The sequence below is a fragment of the Acanthaster planci genome, linkage group LG06 (genome assembly GCF_054643075.1).
Source record: "Acanthaster planci isolate LZ-2023a linkage group LG06, COTS_SCS, whole genome shotgun sequence".
Classification (NCBI taxonomy): Eukaryota; Metazoa; Echinodermata; class Asteroidea; order Valvatida; family Acanthasteridae; genus Acanthaster; species Acanthaster planci.
Window position 1 is genome coordinate 10303522 of NC_141782.1, and position 23893 is coordinate 10327414.

Sequence of the window (23893 nt, forward strand, 5' to 3'; positions counted from 1 at the left end):
AGAAATAGTACTGAACCTTGGTCAAAATCGGAAGCGTGTTCCTCGTCGGTCACGGTGGATATGTCCACTGAATCGCCAGGCAGTGATGATTATGGTACAGGTGTATCATGAAGGAGTTTCCTTCCTCCTTGGGTGCATTGAGCGAACGTGCACAAGCCGGGAATGAAGAATGGTACATGTACAAGGTATTTGGATATATATACCCATACCAGAGACTATTGTTATCCTGATAACCAAGGAAAAGGCACAGAACGCCATTAGTTACATAATAAGTGGAATCGGGTCTCATGCAGATAGGCGTCAGTGTAAACTGCTCTCTGAGTACATAAAAGGAACCATACTTTCCGGTGTTTTGCTGTTAGCCTGGGCTGCTTGCAATGCTGCCTTGATTAATTACAGGACAACCATTATAAATGAACAACTGATCTTCGCTTTGCACAGATTCTCGTATTCCTTTACTATCCCCGAAACTGTCAGATGAGAGCTGACGAGCACATGGCAGATAGCAACAGCGCCCTCTGTTGTCGGGAAGTAAAAAACTTAATGGCGAATTAATGTGAAAAGTCAAAATGGCTAAATAAAAAACGAAAGCTCGTGTTTTGGAAGCATGAATAGGTGGATAAACATGTGTCATCTCAATCCAAGGGTGCCGTAAAGAATCTGTCCGTGACAATAAAAGACCAGGGGGGGGGCTGTGTCTTTTGCCTTTCCCGGTGACATCGCTTCGTCGGCCTCGAGTAAGCCACCTCGACTCGACCTTGTCACCGTGACCTTGTGCCAGTATCCAGCGCTACAGAGGATGTTTCCCCGCCCTTCCCTGCTGACCCCAGGGGGTTATAATTAACGGCTGGAACTCGGTCAGGTCAACTCCGGTTTGGAAGGGGGGCCAGTTATGCCCATCCTGCCCTTCGTCCCGAGTAGAGCGACATGTGTTGCTCTTTGAGTTGACGCGGGCCTCAGGGAGTTTGGTACATACTGTGGTCACACTTTGTATGTCTTAACGGTTCCCTTGTCTGCCTGTTTGTGTAAAACTTAACTGTGTAGAGACGGATGAGGATATGGGTAATTCCACAAATTAGGGGTCTAAAAGTGTGACTTAATTGTGTCCCTGTTACATCTTACCTTTGTTATTGGACATAGAAATATCACCGAAACTGATTTCAAGCTATTACTATTTGTTTGGCAGGTACTTGCATTAATTCTTCACTCTTGGAAATTAGAAAATGTGTTCTGAACTTACAAAATCGTATGTCAGATGTAACATGGCCATGAAAAAAAAGCTCATTTCTTGAATTACCCATATCCGATTCAGTGAACATTGTTCGGCCCTTTATGGGTGGAAACTCCAATGTGAAATATTAACCACTGAAATGTTCTCTTTGGGAATATTCGTTTCGCTTTTCTTGCACTCCCCTACTCTCGCTGAGTACAGGTATATAGCTACGATAGATATGAATACCCCTGCAGGCTCGAGCAGACTGGTCAAAACATAGGGACCATCACTACTGATAGCAATATACGATAAGAAGTTCTTAGACGTACTGTACGAGCTGAACTCTCAGCAAGTAGAAAATTGTGAGAGGTGCGAACCAGACAAGCACCTAGCGAGAGTAGACAAACAACCCACTGTTCAGCAGAATTATATCGCTACATGGCATGACCGCAAACAAATTCAAACACTGATTGTCATCATGCATATAAATCCTCAAAGCAAATAGTCAGGGTTCCTGCCGCATGCAAACTGATGCATAAGGCTATCAACACATTCGCCCAAGTGGGAGCAATGACGTCGCTGCAATTTTTCACCAAAAGCTAAAAAGAAAACAAATGTACCCATATCTAAATTCAACCAAGTCAATCGTTATGCTTTTATGAAGTCGCACAAGTCAAAATTAAAGACGATTGGTTCACACAATTATTAACATATTTAAAACCAAAGTACTGTTTCTGACATAATAGAAACACAATAAATAGAAGAAATATGTTAATTAATGCTTAAACCAATAATAATTACAATAATATTAAAGCTTATAATAAGTTCACATGTAGGGATATCATTTTGTTATGGCATGACAACATTAAAGTGCATTCATTTTTACTCAAAGTTAAATCTGTATATTGTCAGCATCGATATATAAAATACGGGGAAGCTAGCTAAGTTGAAGCAAACACATTGAATTATGGAATTTAAATATTAAATTCGACGAAAATGACTGAGATTTAATTGTCTTAGATAGCACACAATTTTGGATTGTATCTTACTAGAATTACAAGAACGAATTTCGAATCTCCCGCAGTTCAATGCTAGACTGGTTTCCTGCCCTGAAAACAATCGACATCTCTTTCGTTAAGACAGGTAACGCCGCTACCAAAAAGTATATATGACGTAGTGTTAGGACGTCTCAATATAAGACTCGAGAGTTCGTCTGTGTTTATATTTCAGCCTCATCAAGCGTTATCAAAAGCAGCAATAATCATTAAGAAGCACTAATAAAACTGTATGAAGAAGGGTCAGAAAAAAAGTTGTTCTAGATATTTACCAACATAGACGATAAATAACCTTAAATCCCGGCCAGCAAAATGGGTTCAGACACTTTTTCGAAAATGAGAAAAATTCTTATACTTTTGATCATGTGATCCTGATGGCCCCTGGACCCAACGTTTTCACAGATTATTGGAGTCTTTTGGTCTAGGAACTAGACTATTAAGTAAGATCCACGTGTATGGAAAGCACGTTCCAGTTAGTGTCCTAGTTTCATTGTTTTGTGCTTGGTAAGCACACATCGGTATAGACTGCGGAAGTGAAGGAAATAAGGGGTATATTTTGCACCCCTAGTTTTCCAAACTATTGGTTTTCTTCTCTAGCTGCTTCAGGTTGACTCACCTGAATCTACAGAGATGTTTGTAACATTTCGTCCATAAACAAAACTTTTGTAAATCTCTCGTCACCGCTGTGCAATGGAAACGGTTCCATGAATCTCAGGTGAAGCAGGCAACGTCTCAAAACGACATGGACTATTTAAAATCTGCGTTGCATTTGAAAAATAACCTTTAAATGTCTTTTCCCCCAATCAAGAGCTGAGAAAAAGTTAATACCGTGGTGGTGGCCCCGAGTTGCAGCTAACATCCTCACTTGACGACTAAAAAATGTTCCACTGTTCTCCGAATTTGAAGACGTGTCTATCGAGGGCGCTTTAAAATGAGTCCGTAGCAGAGTATGCGGGTCACTCCTTGCTGTCCTTCGGGCTGCAAACTCTGCAGGTACGCTTGCAAAGACGTCTTACTTTCCTCGTGTGACATTTAGCCTTCCAGTCGTTGTGGTTACATCTAGGATGTTTGTCGATGCATGCATTTTCTATAAAAAGAATGGCATTTGGTCAAATACATTCAGTCTAGCGCCACTATGATTACAAAAATAAGAAAGCATAATATCTGTGTTATTTGTACGAATTTTCTTGGAGTCAGTGGCCTTATACGGAAGGCCTCACTAACTTCTTCGTTATGCCTGGTCACTGAGGTCAACCCATGGGTCAACTGAATTCTTACTTGATCCCGGTCCACAAACTTTGCAGCTCTTCTTGCAATACTCGAGCATGTAGTCTGCTTCAGTCACACATCTCCCTTCGTTGGCCCACCGACTGCATTGGGAATCCATATCTCTGCAGGCTATAAGAGAACAACAGAAGGATAAAGGGCTGAATGAGAAGGACCCAAAACGAATGAATCAAGGAGTTGTGAAATTAGTGGCCAATAATGCAAATGGAACATGCAACACGATAGTAGTTCAACCTTCCCTTGGACCATGGACCATGGGCGTACCACTTTCACGATACATTGCGTGGTATCAACAAGAGGGGCTATTCCCCTATCCTGGCTCTTCATAAGGCTATGGTTTCGCCTCTGGTCCCGAGTTCAAACAGAACGCAAATACACGATCGATCGTCGGCCGTGGGGGGGAGGGGAAAAGATACAGATTAAAAGCTAGAGAAACAACAACAGGGAGGGAAGGGGACACAAAAGAATCCAAAAAACAAACTCACAATTTGAAAGCTGTCAGTTTCTGTGCATTCTGATCATTAGAGCATTTTGTGATACGTGGACGGAGTGGCTTGTATTTTGTTTTGTTTTGTTTTAAAAAGTGGATGCATCCATCACGTTCGGAGTACCAGCTTTTATTCCTGAAAAAACTTGCTCGTTTCGAGAGTGATCATCAATTATTTTCAAAAAAGGCGATGGACTTCACAACGGTATTTAGGATTGGTCATCTTCAGATAGAAACATCTTCAAAAGTTATCGATTAACTCACTGAAAATTGAAAAGTAAATGGAAGATAAGGCGACGAGTGGGGCGATATTTACTACTTTTGTCTGTGTCAGTGTATCAAATGGTCTGCAACCCTGTAGACGTGTAGAGTTTTGAATGCCAACTTACTGCAATTATAGGATCGTTTCAACTCAATCGCGTCAATACGGCTAAGACCTCTCCTGTTGCCCATGACCATGCCCATTTGAGCATTGTTCTTGGGCACAATCGTCGGTTGGTCGTTGACACTGAAGGCTTTGTTTCCGTAGTGCATGACGGAGTGGAAGTCATAAGCCGTATTCAGATCTTCCAGGTCGGACATGCTGTACTTTCGGAAGTTATTTCTTTTATCTGCAAAATCCAAAGAGAGGGGATGGCGGTTGAGAAACAATAATTGAGAAAAGAAAAACATGTACTGGTGACCGTGAACTTGCAGGCAACATATTTTAACGCAGTTCTTGTTAATACATGTACTCCTCTGTGTCCCATTAAACCAGATTAAATTTTCATTTTTATAGTGCCAATTTGATGGGTTTTGAGGCCCCTTTTATTTTTATGCTAATGCATGAATTCATTCAAGGCAGAAAGCTCAGTGTTGCAGCCGTCTTCACTTAAATGGGCCTACATTGTGAATGTTGGGCTGTCATAAAGTGTGTTAACTTCGATGATTTGATAGGCTGGTTGAGCACACAAATATTTTCAAGGAGAAAGTCTAGGATTCGATTTGAAAAGAAATACACCCAACTGGGCAGAATCTTCTTGATATGACACCATAGAAACAGCGAATTCGTTTTTCAGGAAAAACATGGAAAGTTATGAATGTTCAAAAAGTCCGCTGTTCATTAAGAGTAACCTAAAAAGCGACGCTTTTTTATGAACGGGTTACAATTGACAGTTGTCGACAGGTGGTCGCCTCGCAAACTTGCCCTCCACTTGACAATCACTTTAATCGGTTAAAATATTCTCCGGGTGATTAATTAACAGCCCATGCTACGGTCAGAATGTGAGTGGCGGGAATGTTGTTTTTACTATCTCCTTTCCCGGCGTCTGTGCTCAGGGCCGAGTGGTGTGGCCAAGTTTTTTTAACCTGGCGAGGGACAAATTGAAGATTTTCCTGAAACGATTGATCAATTTCTGTTTCCATTGTCAAAGGAATCCCTAAGGAAATCAGGGGCGGATCCAGGTAGTTTTCCGGGGGGTCATACCCCTCAGGGTTTTTTTAATGTATGTCCAGTTGCAGACCCATTTGCTGACCCCCCGGATCCGCGACTGGAAAGTTAAAGTAAACCGTTTCTAAAGTGTTAAAGCTTTCAATTTTTTTCTTAATGAAATTATGTCCCTCGGGACAGGTCTCACACTCGATAAGAGATTATTGAATACTCACCAGCCTGGATGTTTTCCCAAATGATTTCGACGAATTCATCCCTATCCGGCCGAGATTGTTCGTGCACAAACCCAAGGGCGTGAATGAGCTCGTGCACGACGCTGCCCTCCCATCTGCGGGAGAGACACGACTTAACAACCGACAATTCCTGACGTCCTCCTTGACGACCGATGTAGGACCAGCACCTATAGCCACGAAAGAATGGTGCAAAAGATGCGACATCAGTTTCAAAAAAAGAACTGCTTTACAAAAATGATTTGAACGAAATGAAGAAGACCTATGTACTTAAATATTTTGTAAATTATGAAAAAAGGCAGACTGTCTTTTCAAGGACGGATCCAGAAATTCTTCCAGGGGGCAGGCCCCTCAGATTTATTGTTGTTCGATTGTTACGGACAGGCAAACACGGACAGTGTATTACGTTGCCACGGATATAGAAACAATAACCTCTACAGGACACCAGTTTTTTTATTATTACTTAAACTGTTACTTCATTTTTTGTGTGTGTCAGAGCAGGAGGTCGACCCTAATCCTCCCCCACCGGACACGCGCATGCTTTTAAACTCGATTGTCTCAAAATGTAATGAATGCTCCTGGTCTTGCATCTTTATACTCGAAGAACGAAGTGTTGACTGGACTAGAGACACGACAAAGATTTACTCTTTTGAAAATGTCCGAGGGTATGAGCATTATAAAAAAAGTGGACCAAGCTTTTTTCTTCTTGTTTAAATCTCAAAAGTGCCCTGTTGTCACCATACTATTTATAATGCCCGTGCTACTTCGTCGTTGCCTTGAGGTCACTTAAGACAATGCACCGGTTTCTGCTTTTCTGTAAAAATGACGAACCTAAATTGAGTATGCTAATACTACTTGGTGCATGAAGTTTGCTCTCAGGTATTTTATGATTGGCCCATTATGTCGACAAGGACAGCAAAGACGCCAGTTCCAGGTAGCAATATAAGGCTCAGCTTGGTTGGCAGGTTGTCTGGAATGAAGTTTGAACATTCTCAACGCGACGTGAGCTAAAGAAACAGAAACTCTTACTCGAAAATGTTCGAGGGTCTCTTAGGAGACCTTATTGACCGACTATGTTCAAGGGTCTTTTAGGAGACCTTATTGACCGACTAGCTGAAACCAATCGAAGCACGTTGGTTCAAGCCCCACATCCTTCGTATCTCGGTTTCTATTTTTCTGTCTGAAGAACCGTGTGCAACTCACCCGTTCTTTGGAAGTATGTGAATGTAATCCCGTTGGTCAATCCTTGGCACGAACCGAATGCAAGTGCTTATGTGGATAATGGTAAATGCAGAAATGATGTGCCGTCGGGAACTATCATCTGTGACCAAAAGCAGACAAACGAAAAAAAAAAACCTGTCACACTTCCAACGAATTGAGATTTCACTCTTAAAAGAAAACACACTGGAAACAGCAATAAACCAATATAAACAAACCAAACAAAACGGCAGTGCTGGCTAGGGCCGGCACTTTGTTGTGTAGTAACGACGAACGTTTACGCCAACAGTCATGGGCGTAATACATGGAGGGACGAGGAGTATTTATCCTCCTACTTTTTGACCGGGGCTTGGGCTATTGAATCATCCAGCCACAATTTGTCGTGGTGCATGAGATTGTGAAGAAGTTTTGGGACTTTCCAACAACCGAAAGGTATTCAATAACACTCAAAAGGGGAGAGCAATTTAAAACAAATCAATAAATGAGCCGTTCCAATGTAAGATTCTGCAGGAAAGCATCACACATCACAGATGTACAGAGTATATCTGTGTGAACACCGCCCCATGGTATACAGTCGTGTCATATAGTGTCAGCACTCGCCCACAGCTTTTCAAATTTCCATGGTTAGGCAAGAAATACCCCCCCCACACACACACACACACACATGCGTAAACGCCTTCAATCGTGGACTCCCTATTGGTCCTCTTTTGTTCATACTTTTTCGGAAGACCTCCCATATGTTTTGTACACGTTTTCCAACCGTGGACTCTTCGGCAACCGTGGACCCTATTGTCCCCTATTGTTATAGGTCCACGATTTATTTAAATGTGTATACAAACTCCTCCTTACACAGCTATACTGGTGGGGTATTTCCTTTGTTCTCGTGTACAAAACTCCCACACAACACGCAAAAAATTTCAAATCACTCCAATTTAAACCAAAGTCACTTTCCTGGGTCGAAATTTCAACCGTATGTCCCTTATATAAAACACTTCAATTTGCGACAGATTTTTACCCATCGAAAATTTCCCCTTGTTGAGTTATTTCCAAATATCAGTTTCATGAGATTCTTCAAGGGGGTACCAATTTTGGTACCCTACAAGGTAAAAACTGGCTTTGTGGGGTACTTCCCATCGTTCCGGTACCCCACAAGGCCCCATGTATAAGCGCACCCACACATATAATTTCCCATCCCTGCCCCCGTTTACTCTTCGTTGGTTGTCGCATGTTATTTCTTGCTCAGGACACATACAATAGAGAAAACGGAAAGATTGTTTTCATCCGTCCATCGTCGTTCTCATTTTAAAAACCCACAGACAAACAGCCCAACAAACCATAACAAACAAACAGAGGTCGGCAGGGCCTCTGTGTTGTGAGATGGCATTCGTGCACGAATTGGTAACCTTGCGAACTAACCGTATGAGTCGTCTATTATGTAGGGGACTATACCCTCTGGCCAACGCGTTGAGCTTTCGTCGAGAGCATTTCTCTTGTAGATTGTGTGCTGCAAAAACAGAAGTGGTGGTTTAATTAATTAATTAAGTTGAATGTGTAATACCAGGCTACTGCTCATACAGCAGACGTACTTCTCGACCTTGAACGAGCCACGTTTTTCACGGTGCCGCACTGCTTAATAGTCTGCTGAAGTGTTTGTAAACTTTAGAGCAGGAGTATGTGGGGAGGGTAAAAGTTGTTAAGTTTGTAGAATTAAACTGATTTAAGAAAACTTGGTAAAGTTGAAATTTCTCTTACAAAAGGGGGGGGGATAATGTAAAACTTAAAAGAAAAATGAAAAGCATTTTAGTTAGAAACAATGAAAACATGCTATCAGGTAAATTTTGCCATATTGACATCTCAAGTATATCAGTCGAAAAACAAAAAACTGAAAGCAAACTTCATGGGGCATAGAAGGAAAGGGTCTTTTAAAGAGGATATTTCTGGAGGCAGAAATAAGCTTTGCTCAAGAATGACGTGTCTTGATCACTTACATGTGGATGTGTACTTTCAGAGGAGCTATTCGGGGATGGTATCATGATATCTCCTTCAAAGAGCTCATGCTGGATTTCTGAAAAAAAATAATAGAAACGAAACTAGTAGTTGTAGGAAACAAACTTTGCGTACGGCAAAAGGTCTTCTGCTTTTCCGAACGAGGAAATTTAATTTCAAAAGGCCCTCATGGGAAACTTGGTGGGCGGTAGCCGATGGGAATTAGTTTGAGACGTCAGTTTTCGACAACAGACATCCGGGTGCAGACCACTAATATAAGTGAGAATTTCTGGCCAGCTCATTAGCATTAAAAGTGCCCCCCACAGTATCTTTTGAAAAAGGAGATTGTTTGGCCCCTAAAATGGTTAGATTGTGTAAATCGTTGCCAGGATGAACTCCCTGGGCCTTTGAGCTTTCATATGAGAGCAGAATGGTTAAAAACTACGGTTGAAAAATGGTCCTAAGTGCCCGAGAACGTTGCCACTTGAAAAATGGCTATAAACGGACTTAAGAAAAATCACTTTTCGGGGGGTCATTTTGTTTTATGGGAATAATTAAAAATGTAATTGGTTAACCTACAGAAAAATTGAAAAGAAATTGAAAGATTACGGACTAGACAATAATTTCATTTGTGTTTCTGAAATTTCAGGGATGTTGATATGCATGTTATTGGGCCCTGAACAGTGCTGATTTTACACTGTTTTCAACGGGGTTTGAATTAGTGGACTGTACCCATCCAAGCCCTTGTCGATTTTCAAGTAGGGCGCCCTCTCATGACTAGTTTGGTTATTCTTTGCTTTGACTCTCTTCTCAGTTTTGTGGTATTGACAACAGTTCCAATGTGTTTGTCCTCGTTTCTCCCCATTCCAAACTCGTTCTTGATATGCTTGAGGCTTTCAGTGCTAAGTTACAATAAGACATTAGGTAATAGGTATCATGGGGGTGGGGCCGCAGATATGAAGTGGTGCTCCCGGGATATGTCGTGGGGGAGGGCTTGATTCAGAATCTACTTACCCCCAATAGTGCTTGAGCCTACCCCCCATGCCCAGTTGCGACACGGTGGATTGGGATGTATGGCTGTATCAAAGGTATAGATTTAGGTTTTCTTAAAGATGGAGGTGAATATGTAATCTTTATCATTTATCAGAAAGTCAAATTTAAAACCTGGTGGTGGTGGGGGGGGCTCACACCCCGAGTCCACCATGGGTGCGCCACTGATAAAATCCTGGTATAGGAGTGAGGTATACTTACCATCAGGGACGTTCTCATTTGCCAGCAAGATGAGATCCATCGCAACCATCTCAGAGCTATTGCTGATATACACCGAAGCTGTGAGAGAGAAAAAAACAGATACGCACCTGAGGGCTGTTTTGATTAGTGTGGTGTTGGTGACGTGACGACGGTGGTCAAGTGGGGATCCCGAGTTTACATCAATGTTTCCCCATTATTTGCCACCCCCCCTTGAAAAAATTACCCCTCCCCCTCCTTGATATTTGGTTCCTCTGGCCGCCCTTGGTGGTGACAGTAGCGGCAGTGGTAGGCCTACTGAGAGGACAGTTGTGGGTTGGAGAGGGGGCGTGATGGTGATTTTAGCAATCGATGAAAAGTTCATTAGCAGGCATGTACGATAATTGAGTTACTTTTTCTAATCTTAGCCAATTTCATCCAACTTACCATTGAGTGTGGTGTTTTCTAGTACGATCTAAGGAAAGAGAGAAAAAAAAATCAACTTCAATTCAATCAATTTGTTTTGGATCAAGATATTTGTCAACCTATTGCTTTAGCGTTCACAAGAAGGCGGAAGGAACGGAATCAGTTTGTGAGTCCGTGAAATACTTCTTGGTCAAAGTTAGTCAGGGTCATAAGAACAGAGATTTCAAAATGAGACTCGATGTAATAGTTTGGCTGTACATGAACATAGATAAAATTCAGGGTACAGAAAGACGTAAGGCGTTTTGTGAATATGAACAACACAAAGCAAACTGTGTTGCAGACAAGAAGCTGATTAGTTCTATCTGCATGTAATTGTCAGTATTGTCAAAATGATTTCCAGCGTTAAATGGTCTCACCTTTGTTTCAGCTTCATCTTCTGGAATTATGCCACTACCGGTCGACGTAGGCAACGTCGATTCCAGGCTACTCGAATACAGATCAGATGAACCAACCTAAAACGAAGAAGAGATACCGGTACGTCAATATTTTGCATCACTTTAGCATGACTTTATGCGTGCACTAAATTTCTTGAACCGAGCAGGTCCGCCAAATTCGCAGACCAGCTGAGCAGAAGATATTTGCGCATATTATCTTTTGGATTGAGTGGTACTCAAAGACCAGCAAACATGCATTGTTTTGGGTCTACAAATTGTTCCTGGGGCGCCTTGGGTGGAGACAAACTTTCCCTGAACAAATCTTTCTTGTGCTGTCGCCTCAAGGGCGGATCTGGAACTAATTTTGAGGGGAAACAAATTTGAGAATTTCTGTATGTAACCTTTCTGAAGGAAAGGCTAAAGGCACCTCTCTGAAGGAAAGGCTAAATTTCGGAGTTTCTACGTTTTTGACGGGAAGGGAAATTAATAGTCGAGGCAAAAATTGGCTTTCTCATATTAGTTTTCAGTCCCAGGGGTGGCATGGCTCCCGCTGGCCCTCCTGGATCTGCTGACAGTCATTCAGTGCCTTGAGCAGCTGTCTGAATTTTGTCTTCACTGATTTTATTTGCAAAATTAAATTTGAAAGTCAAGGATATTTCGCAGAGATAACAATATCAGCATGACCGCCATTACAATCGTGCGCACACTCGCGTGACAATAGGAGTTCTGATTGTGCAAAAGGTGAACATTCTATCCGTGAATCCAGGCGGAGGGCATGCATCACTAGAATGAATGCACACGATGTCAAGAGGTCGCTCGTGCCAGGTATGTTCAAGCACACGACCGGACGAATATGCAGTGCTGTCTCACTTTCGTTGATCGGAGTCAAGGTTTTGGGCAGGCCAGTAGGGAAAACAGTGTCCAAATCTTAGGCAAGGATACTTAAGCTTAGATCACATACAAGTGCACAGGTTTGCTTCCCTGCGTTTTTCCCACTGTCAATAATACAACCTTTATATGGTTATAATAACGGATATTAATGACGTGTTAAGTAACACCAATATCCATAAAATCTAAAAGTAGGGAAACGAATTAAAAATACCTCGCTCTTAGTATTCAGTACTCGAATTTTTTTCTTACCAATTAAAATCTTTGCAGAAATTCTCGGACTGTCCGTACTTCAATGATTTCAATAATCAAATCAATAAAAATGTTTTACAAATTATCAAAAAAAAGAAAAAAAAAACTAAAAAAGGAACTCTCAATCGTTACCGTTAGCTAGAAAATACAGCTTCTGGGGATATAACTCATGATATCAGCAGTTTTGTTTGACAAGCCAATATCTCAGGATGACTTTTTCAATGTAACGTGAGCAACCGCAGCATTGCTACCGTAAACTTCCAATGACCACAATAATAATTGGATTTGCTGTTCAATCCTGTCTGCAGTCGGAAGGGCCCAAGATATTCTCCCCACCTCCATTGTTGGATAGTCAGTCATCTGTTATTATATTTTTAGACCTAAAACATAATGACCTCACGCTATGTTAACATGTGTGCTTTCCTGTATCGGTACTGGAAGGATTTCGTCCCACCTCACTGTAACAGTTTAATACGGGCGTTTCAAAATAGTGCGCCTCCAAGAGTTTGCAACGCGTTGGCCAATCACAATGCGTGAAATCTGTCTATCCAATGCGCGTTTGAAAATGGTCGATGAATTTCGCGCGTTGTGATTGGCCAACGCCTTGCAAACTCTTGGAGGCGCACTATTGTGAATCGCCCCTATTCGACAATCAGAAATAATAGAGGCCATTACTGCGACAGCACAACGCACACTCGTGGACAGGAGGTACGCGCGCGTTACATACCTCTTTGACTAATTGGGTGTCGTGATATGCCCGAAAACACGCGTGCGTCAAGCTGAAGAATGTGTGTATGAGTGCGGTACGTGCCACTGCAGTTGTGGGGTCTAATCGGATCAGTTTATAGCCTAACATAGAGCACATGGAAAAACAAAGCATGACTTCATTATATTTTAGGACCATTGACAGTTGATAGTACATCAGTTTTCTTTCTATCCACTAACAGGGGAGTGAAGGGACACCCTATGGTGAACGCGGTTTTTTTCGGGGGGGGGCTGACAGCTTGTACACAGGCTGTGTGCATTTCAAACGTTTCCAATGCGGGCACCTGGGGGTGTGCCCAATTTCCCTCGTGCCCCTCCCCGCGGTAATTACGCCACTGAAGTCGCCACGTAAGCAGTCTAAGTTAGGGAAATAAAACTCACAAGGTCAGTGAAACTTCATGTACACAAACTGTCCCCTTGCACAACAGTTGCGACATTTAAATGTTGCTCATCCCAGTGAAAATCTGTGTTTTGCATTAACAACGCCGTGTCTGACTGATATTCGGCGAAAATGAAAGTTCAAGTCTACTTTAGTAGACGGATAACAAACAAATTTTGACAGAAATGCATCATCAGCAAGACACAACCTGTAACAACAGGATCTATAATGTCTGTGTTGAAATGATGGATTTCAAGCGAACGGACCATTGATAAAAAGGCTTCGTTAAATATAGAAATCTGGCATCGTAGGCCTTTTCATCAACATTTTCTCGGTGCGATTTTTATTTTTGGTATTAGCTTTGTGTCATTTGAAGATTTGGTTTGTGCAAACATCAAGTTGGATGCTACAGAACAGAGCTGTCGGAACACTGTGTTAAAAGATAGTCCAAATAACACCCGTGTGTCGTTGAATCCACACACTTACCTCTAAATTTATCGTATGTTTTGCTATGCATAAAAACCCTTGAACTGATTGACTACAACAGTGTACGTCCTGCGTCCCAACCTCAGGCGAATATCATAATACCAGGTACCACATAGACAGCGAAGTAAGTAAACAGTTTAAAGAGACGGTGCTCTGTCCAATCAGGCTTTTCAGTTAACCTGAATTATCTGACCTCCGAGACAGGCTTTCTCAAGACAAGACATGCCTGTGCATGTTCCCTGTTATGCGGCTCTGGTTTACCCCTAAAAGAGCTGGAGCGGAATCCAACCTCCTCCCCCGATATTTTCTCCGATACTGTCGCGGTGCATTTTCTCCGTGCCGTGCATTCGGTGGTTTTTACCAGCATGTCTTGCAATCACTTTGACAGAAATGCTGTGAAAATTGGACATGAGGATCTCGCGAAACCCCTTTTTTTGCCGAGACAGGTCACAGCCCGAACCGTTAACTTTTCCCTTTGACGTGCTCAGCACTCGCGGGCCGACACAAAACTTTGTTTGTCAGAGGCCGTGAAGTACGAATAGCCATAAGAATAAAACTATCTGTTGGGTTGACCTAAAACTTAAGGATGCGCATGCATGCCAAGATTGAAAAAAAAAGATTTGGCTGGGACAGTCAAGTACCTAGGGGTGGAATCCGCCCCCGGCTGATGGTGTAAAAAAAACTCTGCATCTTTTAGGGTTACCTAGAAAATAAACACAATTTTGAAGGTGTATTGAAGTTTTTCCGAAATGGAGATTGCTAGTAAAAATGTTTCTTCAGTCATACATTAATGCGTTGATCCTGGAGGGACATCATCATAGCTGGCAAAACTTGGACTGAGGAATTCATTTATAATGATTATGCAGAAAAAAAATGTCCTTGAAAGTGCGACCAGTAAACCAAGAACTTCCTCGACCGGTGTATTCGATATTTTTAATAACAGCCATAATTTTCATCCTATAGAAATGGCAAAATTAAAAGTTTTCCCCTTGGTCACCCTTCAACAGTTTGCAAGAGAATGTTGACAAACATACCAAAGAGCAAAGATTGCACTGAATCGCGTATAGAGCAATGTTCGTCTAGTACCTGTTGCTCATCTTATACTCAAACAAGCCGTCTGACTGGATTAAAAATCTGCACTAGCAAGCAGACGGTCGTGGGTTTAGGTCCCGCTCGAGTGAGCTCGTGAAGTTTTATTTTTCACAAGCCCTCAGAGACTTTTTTGAAAGAATCCTGGCAAACCAATGACAGAAAGAACATATGAAGAGCATCCTCCTACAGGCATATTTCATATATAGCAATCGATTGTATTCTACTCACCGGGAAGGCGATAACTAGAACCGGCAACAGGACAGCGCACACGGCGACTTTTATCGTAAAAGCATTGCTCCCCACAACGGGTGCTTCCATATCGGAGTTTGCCTAGAGCAACCACGGCGAGAAAAAGAAATTACAACTAAAACACCAACTTCCAAGACACCCCGATGGTTCCAGAGGGAGTGAGAGCACCGACGAGCATGGTGCAGACTCTTCATCTCTCGGCCTCTTTTATAGAAGATTCTCCAATCATTCGAGGAAGCTTTCCACATAATAGTTCACGGGATGTCCGAGTCATAAAACAGCCTTACTGGTGATCTACAAACGATGAATGGCTCAGTCACTACTGTAAAAAATGACGTCATATATACTAGTACCACCACCAGTTAGAACATGTTTGACAGATAGGCTATACGTACAGTACATGTACAGGTACATGCACATATGAATACGCCCACACATTTACAACTCGACCTTGCTAACTGACAAGGCACTGTCTCGTGTACTTTCGCTTCACTGGCAAGCACACCTGTTTTGCTTTATTTTGTTTTATTTTATTTCGTATGAAGTCCGAGAGATTTTTAATTTTTGACTTAATGAAACACTTGTGCTAATGTCCTTGCACAGTGGGGAACGTTTGGCAATGCTCATCGGAGGTATAGATGAGGTTGACTCAAGGTTAACTGTTACAAACACATTTCATCAGAGGGTGTAGTGGATTCCACTTTGTAGTTTTGGAAAGAGGTTTACGCGGAGAAAGCAGGGACACAAATTTGATCTAATCTTACGAGGTGAAACCCCATATTTATCAGCAATTAGGCACAGTTGAAAAACGGGCACTGTACTACTGATTGTCTGTGGCTATATATAGTTAAAACTTACTTTAAGCTCACACAATTCAGACAAAGCCATTGCGTCTGATAAGAACTTGTCTCATGTAGGTAAATTAGACACACCCAGTCCTACCACTCTTACAATTTTAGATTTATTTCTAAAATCTTTTTAATTAAGCAGGAATACTTTTATGTAGGCCCAGACACATCACTGTCTGCGGATTTGTCTTTCCAAATGCTATGCTCGGCACACGGATGACGAAATCTCGTGCAAACCCGATGATATTTTGATGATTTTGTTCCATCCAATGTCCTGGAGAAAAGGATTTTTTCAATCACAAGGACATATCAAGTGAAAGTAAAAACTTGGGGGAAGCCCGTTATTGCCAGATATTGCGTAATGACCGAGAGTCACGACCAATGCTTTCAAGGTGCGTTCAGCTAGCGGTTGATACGGGAATTGCTCCTTTCTTTCTTTCCCGGCTGACACATTCGCGGATTGATGTGACCTTAACCCGAAAAGAGCCGAATTTCCCTGGCATTGGCTATCCCGTGACCTGTCTCCTTCTGTAGACGTGGCATGGGTTTGCATATGGAAATACACCCAACACGAATACAGCTGCTTTGCAGTTTAATCCGGGGAGGGGAAGGTGTTTCTTTCTGGTGTGAGTATTCATGATGCCCACCCTGGCGCGCAGTGTCGGTCCATGTGCATACGCCAGAGTAGGAAAGCGTTCACATTATTTGGCCGACTTGTACTGGTAAAAATGGGATATCGTGAGCTCTGTCTGTTCGATTTTCATTCACTTGGTGTCAAATTAGTGACGACACATCCTTGAAAAAAACTCTTGAAGGTTCGCCGCGTTGAAAAATAGAAGACATCGCGAGCAATTTCGGGAAAATGTACAGGTGGAATGGGCCGAATTCTGCTCGGCTGTTTTTATGTTACGGTACACTGACTTTAAGGTCTTGACACCTGCTCAGCGGCATTCGGGGAGTAAGGGCCTGAAGCCTATCGAGGTTGTAAATGGCTTTATATTTTTCACATAAAAAACAATACATGTTCCTTTTAATTTTGACTGCGGGTCGTATATTAAAAAATGGTTCCATTGGAAAATGGGGCAGACACTTTTTTGAAGCTTTTTCTGATCTGGCTTTCATGCTCATAACCTCTGGCTTTTTCAATTAGAAGAAATAATTACAACTCAGTTTTTCAAAAGCATAAAAAGGAATACATTTAGGAAATGCACGATGACGTACACGACATTAACTGACATTTTCATCACTTCTTTTCAACACACCACGCCATCTTCATTCAATTTTCTTTTTTGTTTTAGAAATGAACAAAGGGAAATCCGCCTCAGGATGTCGTCTTCCTTTTGTGAGCCTTCCTAATTATATTCTGGACCTAACTGTTGCCGGTGAAAGTCTGATTTTTGTCGGTACCACCGGCACAAAGATGACTAATCCCATCATCCTGTCCGACAAAGCATTCAGTATTCTGAATTATTACATCTCTAGCGCAAATTGCAAATCAATTCATGACGGTTTCTCCAAGCCTTAGGTTGAAATATTTAACATGGTTATGTTGGCCTCCGAGCATTTGAAAACTACATGACACTCGCTAAAATAGGTTACACCACTGTTTCTTGACTGTGTCACATAACTTTTATTTCACCACTAATAATTTCTTCTGTCTGTATTTAACGTACACTCTTAGTCTTCTCATATTTTGGACGTGGAAGAAATGAGGCCCTAATTAAAAAAGGACACACACTAGTTAAATGGAATGTTTGAACAGAATTATGCTAAATCGTCAATGCATTTTCGTCTGCAGGAGCACCGAGACCTAATCACGTACAGTCTGCGAATTACCAGACCTCTGTACACCACGTTGGCCTGAAAGCATTCGTAGAATCTGGGAGCTCGTTCATTTCCAGAATTCTCTGAAGCAGTTCATATTCCTATTTGTCAAGTTCCAGTAAATGGATCCGCCCCTGTTTAACTTGATTTCTTCTATGGTTAGACTCGGCAAGGGCACGCGGTCTTTTCAACTCTACTATGAAATATAGGCCTAGAAGGGTTCCCGATAAACAAGTTACAAGGAAAATATGGCAGAGAAATCAACGGGCCACCAAATTAGGAGAACAGTTATACTTCTGTATTCAAAATCACGCCCATTCCGAGAAAATCGAAGCCGTTAAAAATGCGTTCTGTTTTCCTTTAACAAATTACCCACAAAGTCTCACTCTCTGGAAAGCACAAACATGTTCCAAAATAACAGAATTCTACGACTTGCGTCGACCGTGCGGTTAGTCAGAATTTTAAAAAAGGAAAATTTCTTGTAAATGTGAGAAACTGTCTAGTCTGAATAGTATTGAAAATCCTACTATAATAAGCGCATAGTTTTGCCAATTCTGTCATCGTGACAAGTGCAGCTTTCCGTGTACTGCATAAATATTAATTTTGTTACGCTACGGGTATTCAACGTTTTGTCTTACTGCGCGGGCATGTTTTTGGAAATAGGTTCTGATTACAATTTTTCAAAAGATTACTACATGAGAAGAACTTGAACAATTCAACTGTGGTCGTCTCTTCCAAAAGTTGAGAATAGTTAAAAGCGTTCCTACTTTTTCCTAAGGTGTATAGGTCGCTGCCATTGATGTAAATCCCTGTTTGACCGGGGGATGGGGTAATTGAATCTCCCCCCCCCATGCTGACACACAGACATACTTCCTCATGGTGAGAAAAAAGTTAAGGAGGACGGCTAAGAATTTTTCGGACTTCCCAACAACCAAATGTCTTCAATAGCACCTAAAAAAGAGAACAATTTTTTTAAAAAGCCATAAATGCACCGTCACTTTGATGTAAACCCATGCAGGAACCTTACAGTCATCCTGTTTAAGTATTTTGTATAATCCCCTCTCCCCGGTTCCAGGCACACTTTACGCCACTGCCCACTGCGCTGGGAAACCTCCGATCTTCGGATTTCGACTTTGGCCTTTCTTTCACACAAGGAATCCCCGATCATTTGCTATAGGAACGGCCAGAGTGTGGAGTCCAACCCATCTCGAGCTCAAGTGTTCGGCAGGATTGTCGGTGAATTATTGCCGCATCGGTGTTACCGTCAGCATTGTTTGCTCAATTGATAACAAGCGCACCAAGTCGGACAGCATCATTTACCAGTCCCAGTTTAGATACACACAAGTGCTATGAGAGCGAAGTTGTTGGCGAACGATTTGAGCCGCCGACGTACAGTACATGTACATGAACATGTGCTGAACTGTACGGCCTTTTCTATGCTTCATCAAGGACACAGTGCCTAAGGCCTACGAACAATTCGGGACAAATAAAATAACTGAGGAACTATACGAAAATGCACAGATGAACCATGCAGCCCGCATCTACCTAAAACCTAGAAAAGTGTTAAAGGAGTTTTAAAGTCTAATTTGTCAATTTTGGGACGGCTTTTTTGAGTGGGGGGGCTAGGGGGCACGTGTCCTCCACAAATTTCCGGTTCCTCCCCAACTAAAAGGCGAATGAATAGATATTGAACAAGGCTAACAAAAGCTTGCCCCCAGAAAACCACGTCACTGAAAGTTGGTGCCCCAATAAGATGCTGGTGCCCCCTTGTGCTCCCCACTACGCCACTGCTTTGCATCCACATAAAATGTGAGACCCCAGCCTGGCAACCAGTATGGAATTGGTGATGGTAATTAGAGAAAAGGGCTTGACAAACTCTAGTGTCATTGAACACACGAAACATTTAACCTCTCCTTGCCAAGTCTAGGTACAGGTGCATGAGTACAGATATCTAAAGAATGAAAAGGCCGGCCATTTGGAAGAGTTTTACACACAAACCAAATTTAAAATCAACTTACTGTCGCCCTGTAATTTTCAGCGATTTTAGCAAATCAGCATTACGTCAGCAAAATAAAACAATATATCAATCGATACGCGTCTCACTCATTCTGAAACCGAATGAGACTCGTGCCATAATTTGTACCATAATAGCAAAACTTAGTCTTAAAAATTTAATTAATAAAACAAAGTAGGCCTAGTTTGCCTAAACAAGCAGATGCCTTATTGTTTGCATCATTTAGGAGTGTGGTCGGGTGATCAAAATTACACGGCTACGGCCATTAGCATCTGTGGGTCCATCCACGCCACGTGCTCTGTCCACGCACCCAAGTGTGTATTTGCCTGCAACTGGGGACCCCCTATTGTTCCTCTTTTGTTTGTACTTTAACTTTTTTGGAAGACCACCCACATGTTTTGTACACAGTTGTCAATCGGGAACCCTCTGTCAATCGGGGACCTTATTGTCCTCTGTTGTTCAGGGTCCCCAATTGAATGCAGAAACAAACTCATAGACACAACTTCCGGGCGCGCCCGCGTTGATTTAACTCACACAATCTAAGGGAGCCATAGTCGCCTCCTATACGAGTGGGTCATCAGGAATGGAAAGCCAGGCGAACCTTTCAAAGCGAGCAAAACAAAGTAGAGATTAAGATGATATACAAAAACAAATGAAAGATATTTTCCACCTTGCATCTAGGAATAATTCCAGTAAAAAGAATGAATGACACGTGGTTATGGGTACGTTTTTAGCAAGAGTGGAGGAGAAGTTTAAGGGTGAGGTAATTCTTGGCATTCTAACATACTGAGCCTCCTCATTTTAGCAGTATATACAATAAAAAGAATTCTCGCCCATATTGTGGGGACCGTCCCCAATCTAACTTGAGCACCTTGTGGTTAGAGGGGAGAGAAATTGTTTCGAATTTAAAGTCCCCCAGTTAGTGTTTCCTTCTACATTGGGTTTTGTGTCATAATGGTCGTACGTACGTGCTAATGTCATAGTCGTGTTCACGGCTTGCCGAAATGCACCGTCACTGGTAATTGTATGAGGCACTCAGTCCTCAGCACTATGTACCGACAATCAGGAGGAAAATGTCATGAAAAGTAGTGGTTTTGGTTTTCTGGCATTATGAAATAAAATGTGGTGACTTCCAAACAACTGAAAGCGGGACTTTCCCGAAATGTTCGTTACAGAGAATTGTGACTGATTCCACAAAGTACTTTTTTGTTACTTGCAAAACGATTGCCACAATGCATATCTCTTCTTCCATGAAACAACCCTCCCATCCATAAGAGAGTTTGATTTCCATTTCTAAAGTATTGGTGCGTTCAGTTTCCTCTGAAAATTATAACCTGTCTCCGGAGGGCAACTGACTCTGTGCACTGTGAGCGCAATCAAGCCGTGGGTCGCGTTCTCGCAGGAAGAAGCCACGAGAAAAGTCAACAAGGGTCACCTGTCAAAAATGTGTCTGGTGAAGGTTGCACTGACGTGAGATCACACTGATCGGATCCCCAACAAAACGACTGAAAAGAAGTACCGGCGTCAAGAAAAAAAGGGGATAAATTGATGGCGGAAATAATTAATGCTAACGCATGAGCCTCGTATTTCCCGTACGTATCTGACGTATCTGGTGTGAAGTCACACGTTGCAGTTCAGACACTGCTTTGTTGACTGCTATAAAAGGAAAAAAAAGTCGCCCGATGAATGGAATGTCCTTTGTTGGTTTTCTTATGATAAAATTGTCGCAGTGATAGATTTCCTACGGGGAGCTAGGTTGTGCGGTTTTTCCAACAAGAAACGAACATGCGAATTTGCTTATTCAATACATGTGCGCATCAAACTGTGCACGTTTCCGTTCTATTGAAATTCCTGAAATATACTTGGACAACAATATTTCATATTTTCTAGAATTTCTACTAAATTCCATAGAGGAAATGCAGTCAGTTTCAGGAAACACTAAAGCAGTCATCATTTCGACATTTGAGTATCATCAGTTCTGTGCAGCCCATTCCTAGTGTGCATGTGTAGATTTTGTGCGTGGCTTAATTTTGATCGGACAAAGGAGTCTGCATTGAGGTTGTAGCGTGGATGATAGAGGTCAACCGATCCAGTTGAGTTACAAACAGGGAGGCCTCTTAGGATAAAATGTATTCCCGAGATTCTGACTCGGAAAGGTTTCTGTTTGTTTTGTACAGATTAATCTTCTGTCTGCCCCTCCCCCTTTTGTCCACCATTTGTTTTGCGCTTGAAGAAGAAACATGGAGGGCCAGCATTATGCTCTGTATCATAAAGCAAGCGCCATTCATCGACTACCAAAAATGTTCTCTTATCAACGGCCGAAATAACTTCTGAATGCATCTTTTGGTTTTTTTCAACGACCTGTCAGCTCACTGAAAGCACCGATACGACGACACTAAGTGACAGTGGTTATGGTCAACAGAATGATGTCAGTTACCTCATGCACAATTCATTGCAGGATCTACACAACTGTAATTTTATGAATCTATTGATGCTGTTAATGAAACAGGCCAATACGGCAAAGTGACATTTTCTCCATCAGAATGGGTTCAGTAACGCCAAAATAGGAGAGAAGTACACATATGTAAAAGCAATAGAGAAGGACAACCACGCAGTTTCATTGACATTTTGGTAGGAAAGAGGAAACCGCTAGTGGTCTTCCGGAGTCAATAAAGGAAGCAACAGCAATACCGCTAAAGCAATCCAACTATTTTGGAGTTTCCGATCCTGCTGGGCGCAGCGTCTTTCCGTGGCAGTTGGTGACAAACACTCTTCCTTGAGTCTCCGGATGTAGAAGGTCCAAGGAGCAGACAATATACCAGGCATCGAGTCCCAGAAGGCTTCTGTCACATATCCATAAAATCGGTACCATTGTGTACCAGCGACAATCTAAACCGGGTTGGACAATAGTGAAATTGTGTCGTCCGCGGTACATTGCACTATAGTGGGATACAATTTCTTTCCCAACTCTCTTGTCCTTGTGAATAATTTTTTGGTTCAATATAATGTATTAAAAGTGCAAATTTTTAGCCTTCAACGAGCCTGGGGCGGAATCTTCCCCTTTCAGCACTTTCTCCAATAGCGTCAAAATACATTTCCAAGAGCTAAGCCACAGGGAATTTTTATTAGTAACATCTCGCAGTTATTTTCATACCAATAAGTAAAAGGTCACGCAGCGAGCTTCCGGAACCCTCGCGCGGTCCTCCTATGGGAATTTTACATTGGGCCGTCCTAACACGTTCGATAATTTTTGGAAGAATCATTCCTAACTAAGTCCACCCTCTGAAACACTAATGTTAGAATTTTATCTTTGTCTTCCTGAGGTAATAGTTAGGAGAAGTCACCTGGAGATGGGTAAGAAACGAATTTCATTAAAACGACCTTTCACGTCCGGCGATTTCATACCTAGGTCTCCTTGTTCATGTAGGTTACGTTTGTTTCAACTCCCCGTGCTTTCGTGAATAAGAGATTGTACAACGTTGCAACGGTTTACCTACCTGCAGTCGATGGGTTCCAGATTCCGTTGTTGTCACCAAAGCTTAGATAAAATATTTGAATCTTTGGTAAAAGTGGAATATTGCTTTAAGTTTATTACCTTATAAATTACAGAAGTATGTCAAATATTTTGATATGTTTTTACTTCGGCTTTTACTGACAGTCTTCCATAAATTTCAAACCGTAACTATAATGGGTTAGTTTTTGGCAGGATATTTCTCTTTCAGGTCAGGTGATTTTTCAGTTTCTATAAATTAATATACATGTGCTAGCAAATATTTTCCAAAGCCCTTTTTCCAAGTTGGATTTCGTAAGAAGTAGGCCTAACTGAACAAAAAAATATTACAAATTCTAAAATCTTTGCACGTTATTTTTTCCTATCCAAGGGTTCCGGAAGCGTGCCATTAGGGGTCAACTTTCACAACGCGCATTTTCCCAGTACAGGTCAGCCAAAAATCTGCACTTTTTCCATTAATGACCTTAATCCACGCAGGCCAAAACGCTTTGAGACCATGAACTTCAAATAGCACATCAAAACCCTAGGTTATATCTTACTGAAACTTATCGGTTATCCATGTGCTGATAATGAGTGTCTCTGCAATCAAACTA

General features: G+C 41.9%; 1 protein-coding gene across 1 annotated transcript; it reads right to left on the minus strand.

Annotated features, from left to right (window-relative positions):
* Positions 1-1840: 1840 nt before the first annotated feature.
* Positions 1841-15380, minus strand: LOC110975601 (high choriolytic enzyme 1-like). The gene is made up of 11 exons (XM_022228186.2): positions 15083-15380; positions 10975-11070; positions 10580-10607; positions 10157-10234; positions 8908-8984; positions 8336-8423; positions 6905-7022; positions 5687-5871; positions 4432-4653; positions 3547-3666; positions 1841-3355 (listed from the first exon to the last, which is right to left on the minus strand). Exons 1-11 carry the CDS (start codon positions 15170-15172, stop codon positions 3225-3227), a joined length of 1233 nt encoding a protein of 410 aa, XP_022083878.2. The 5' UTR covers positions 15173-15380; the 3' UTR covers positions 1841-3224.
* Positions 15381-23893: the final 8513 nt, after the last annotated feature.

Coding starts and splice junctions, on each gene's coding strand:
- LOC110975601 (XM_022228186.2), bottom strand. CDS start 15,172: ATGGAAGCACCCGTTGTGGGGAGCAATGCTTTTACGATAAAAGTCGCC. Junction 10,235..10,579: donor AGAAAACACCACACTCAATG/GTAAGTTGGATG, acceptor TCTCTCTCACAG/CTTCGGTGTATATCAGCAAT. Junction 8,424..8,907: donor CTGAAAGTACACATCCACAT/GTAAGTGATCAA, acceptor CTGTTTTTGCAG/CACACAATCTACAAGAGAAA.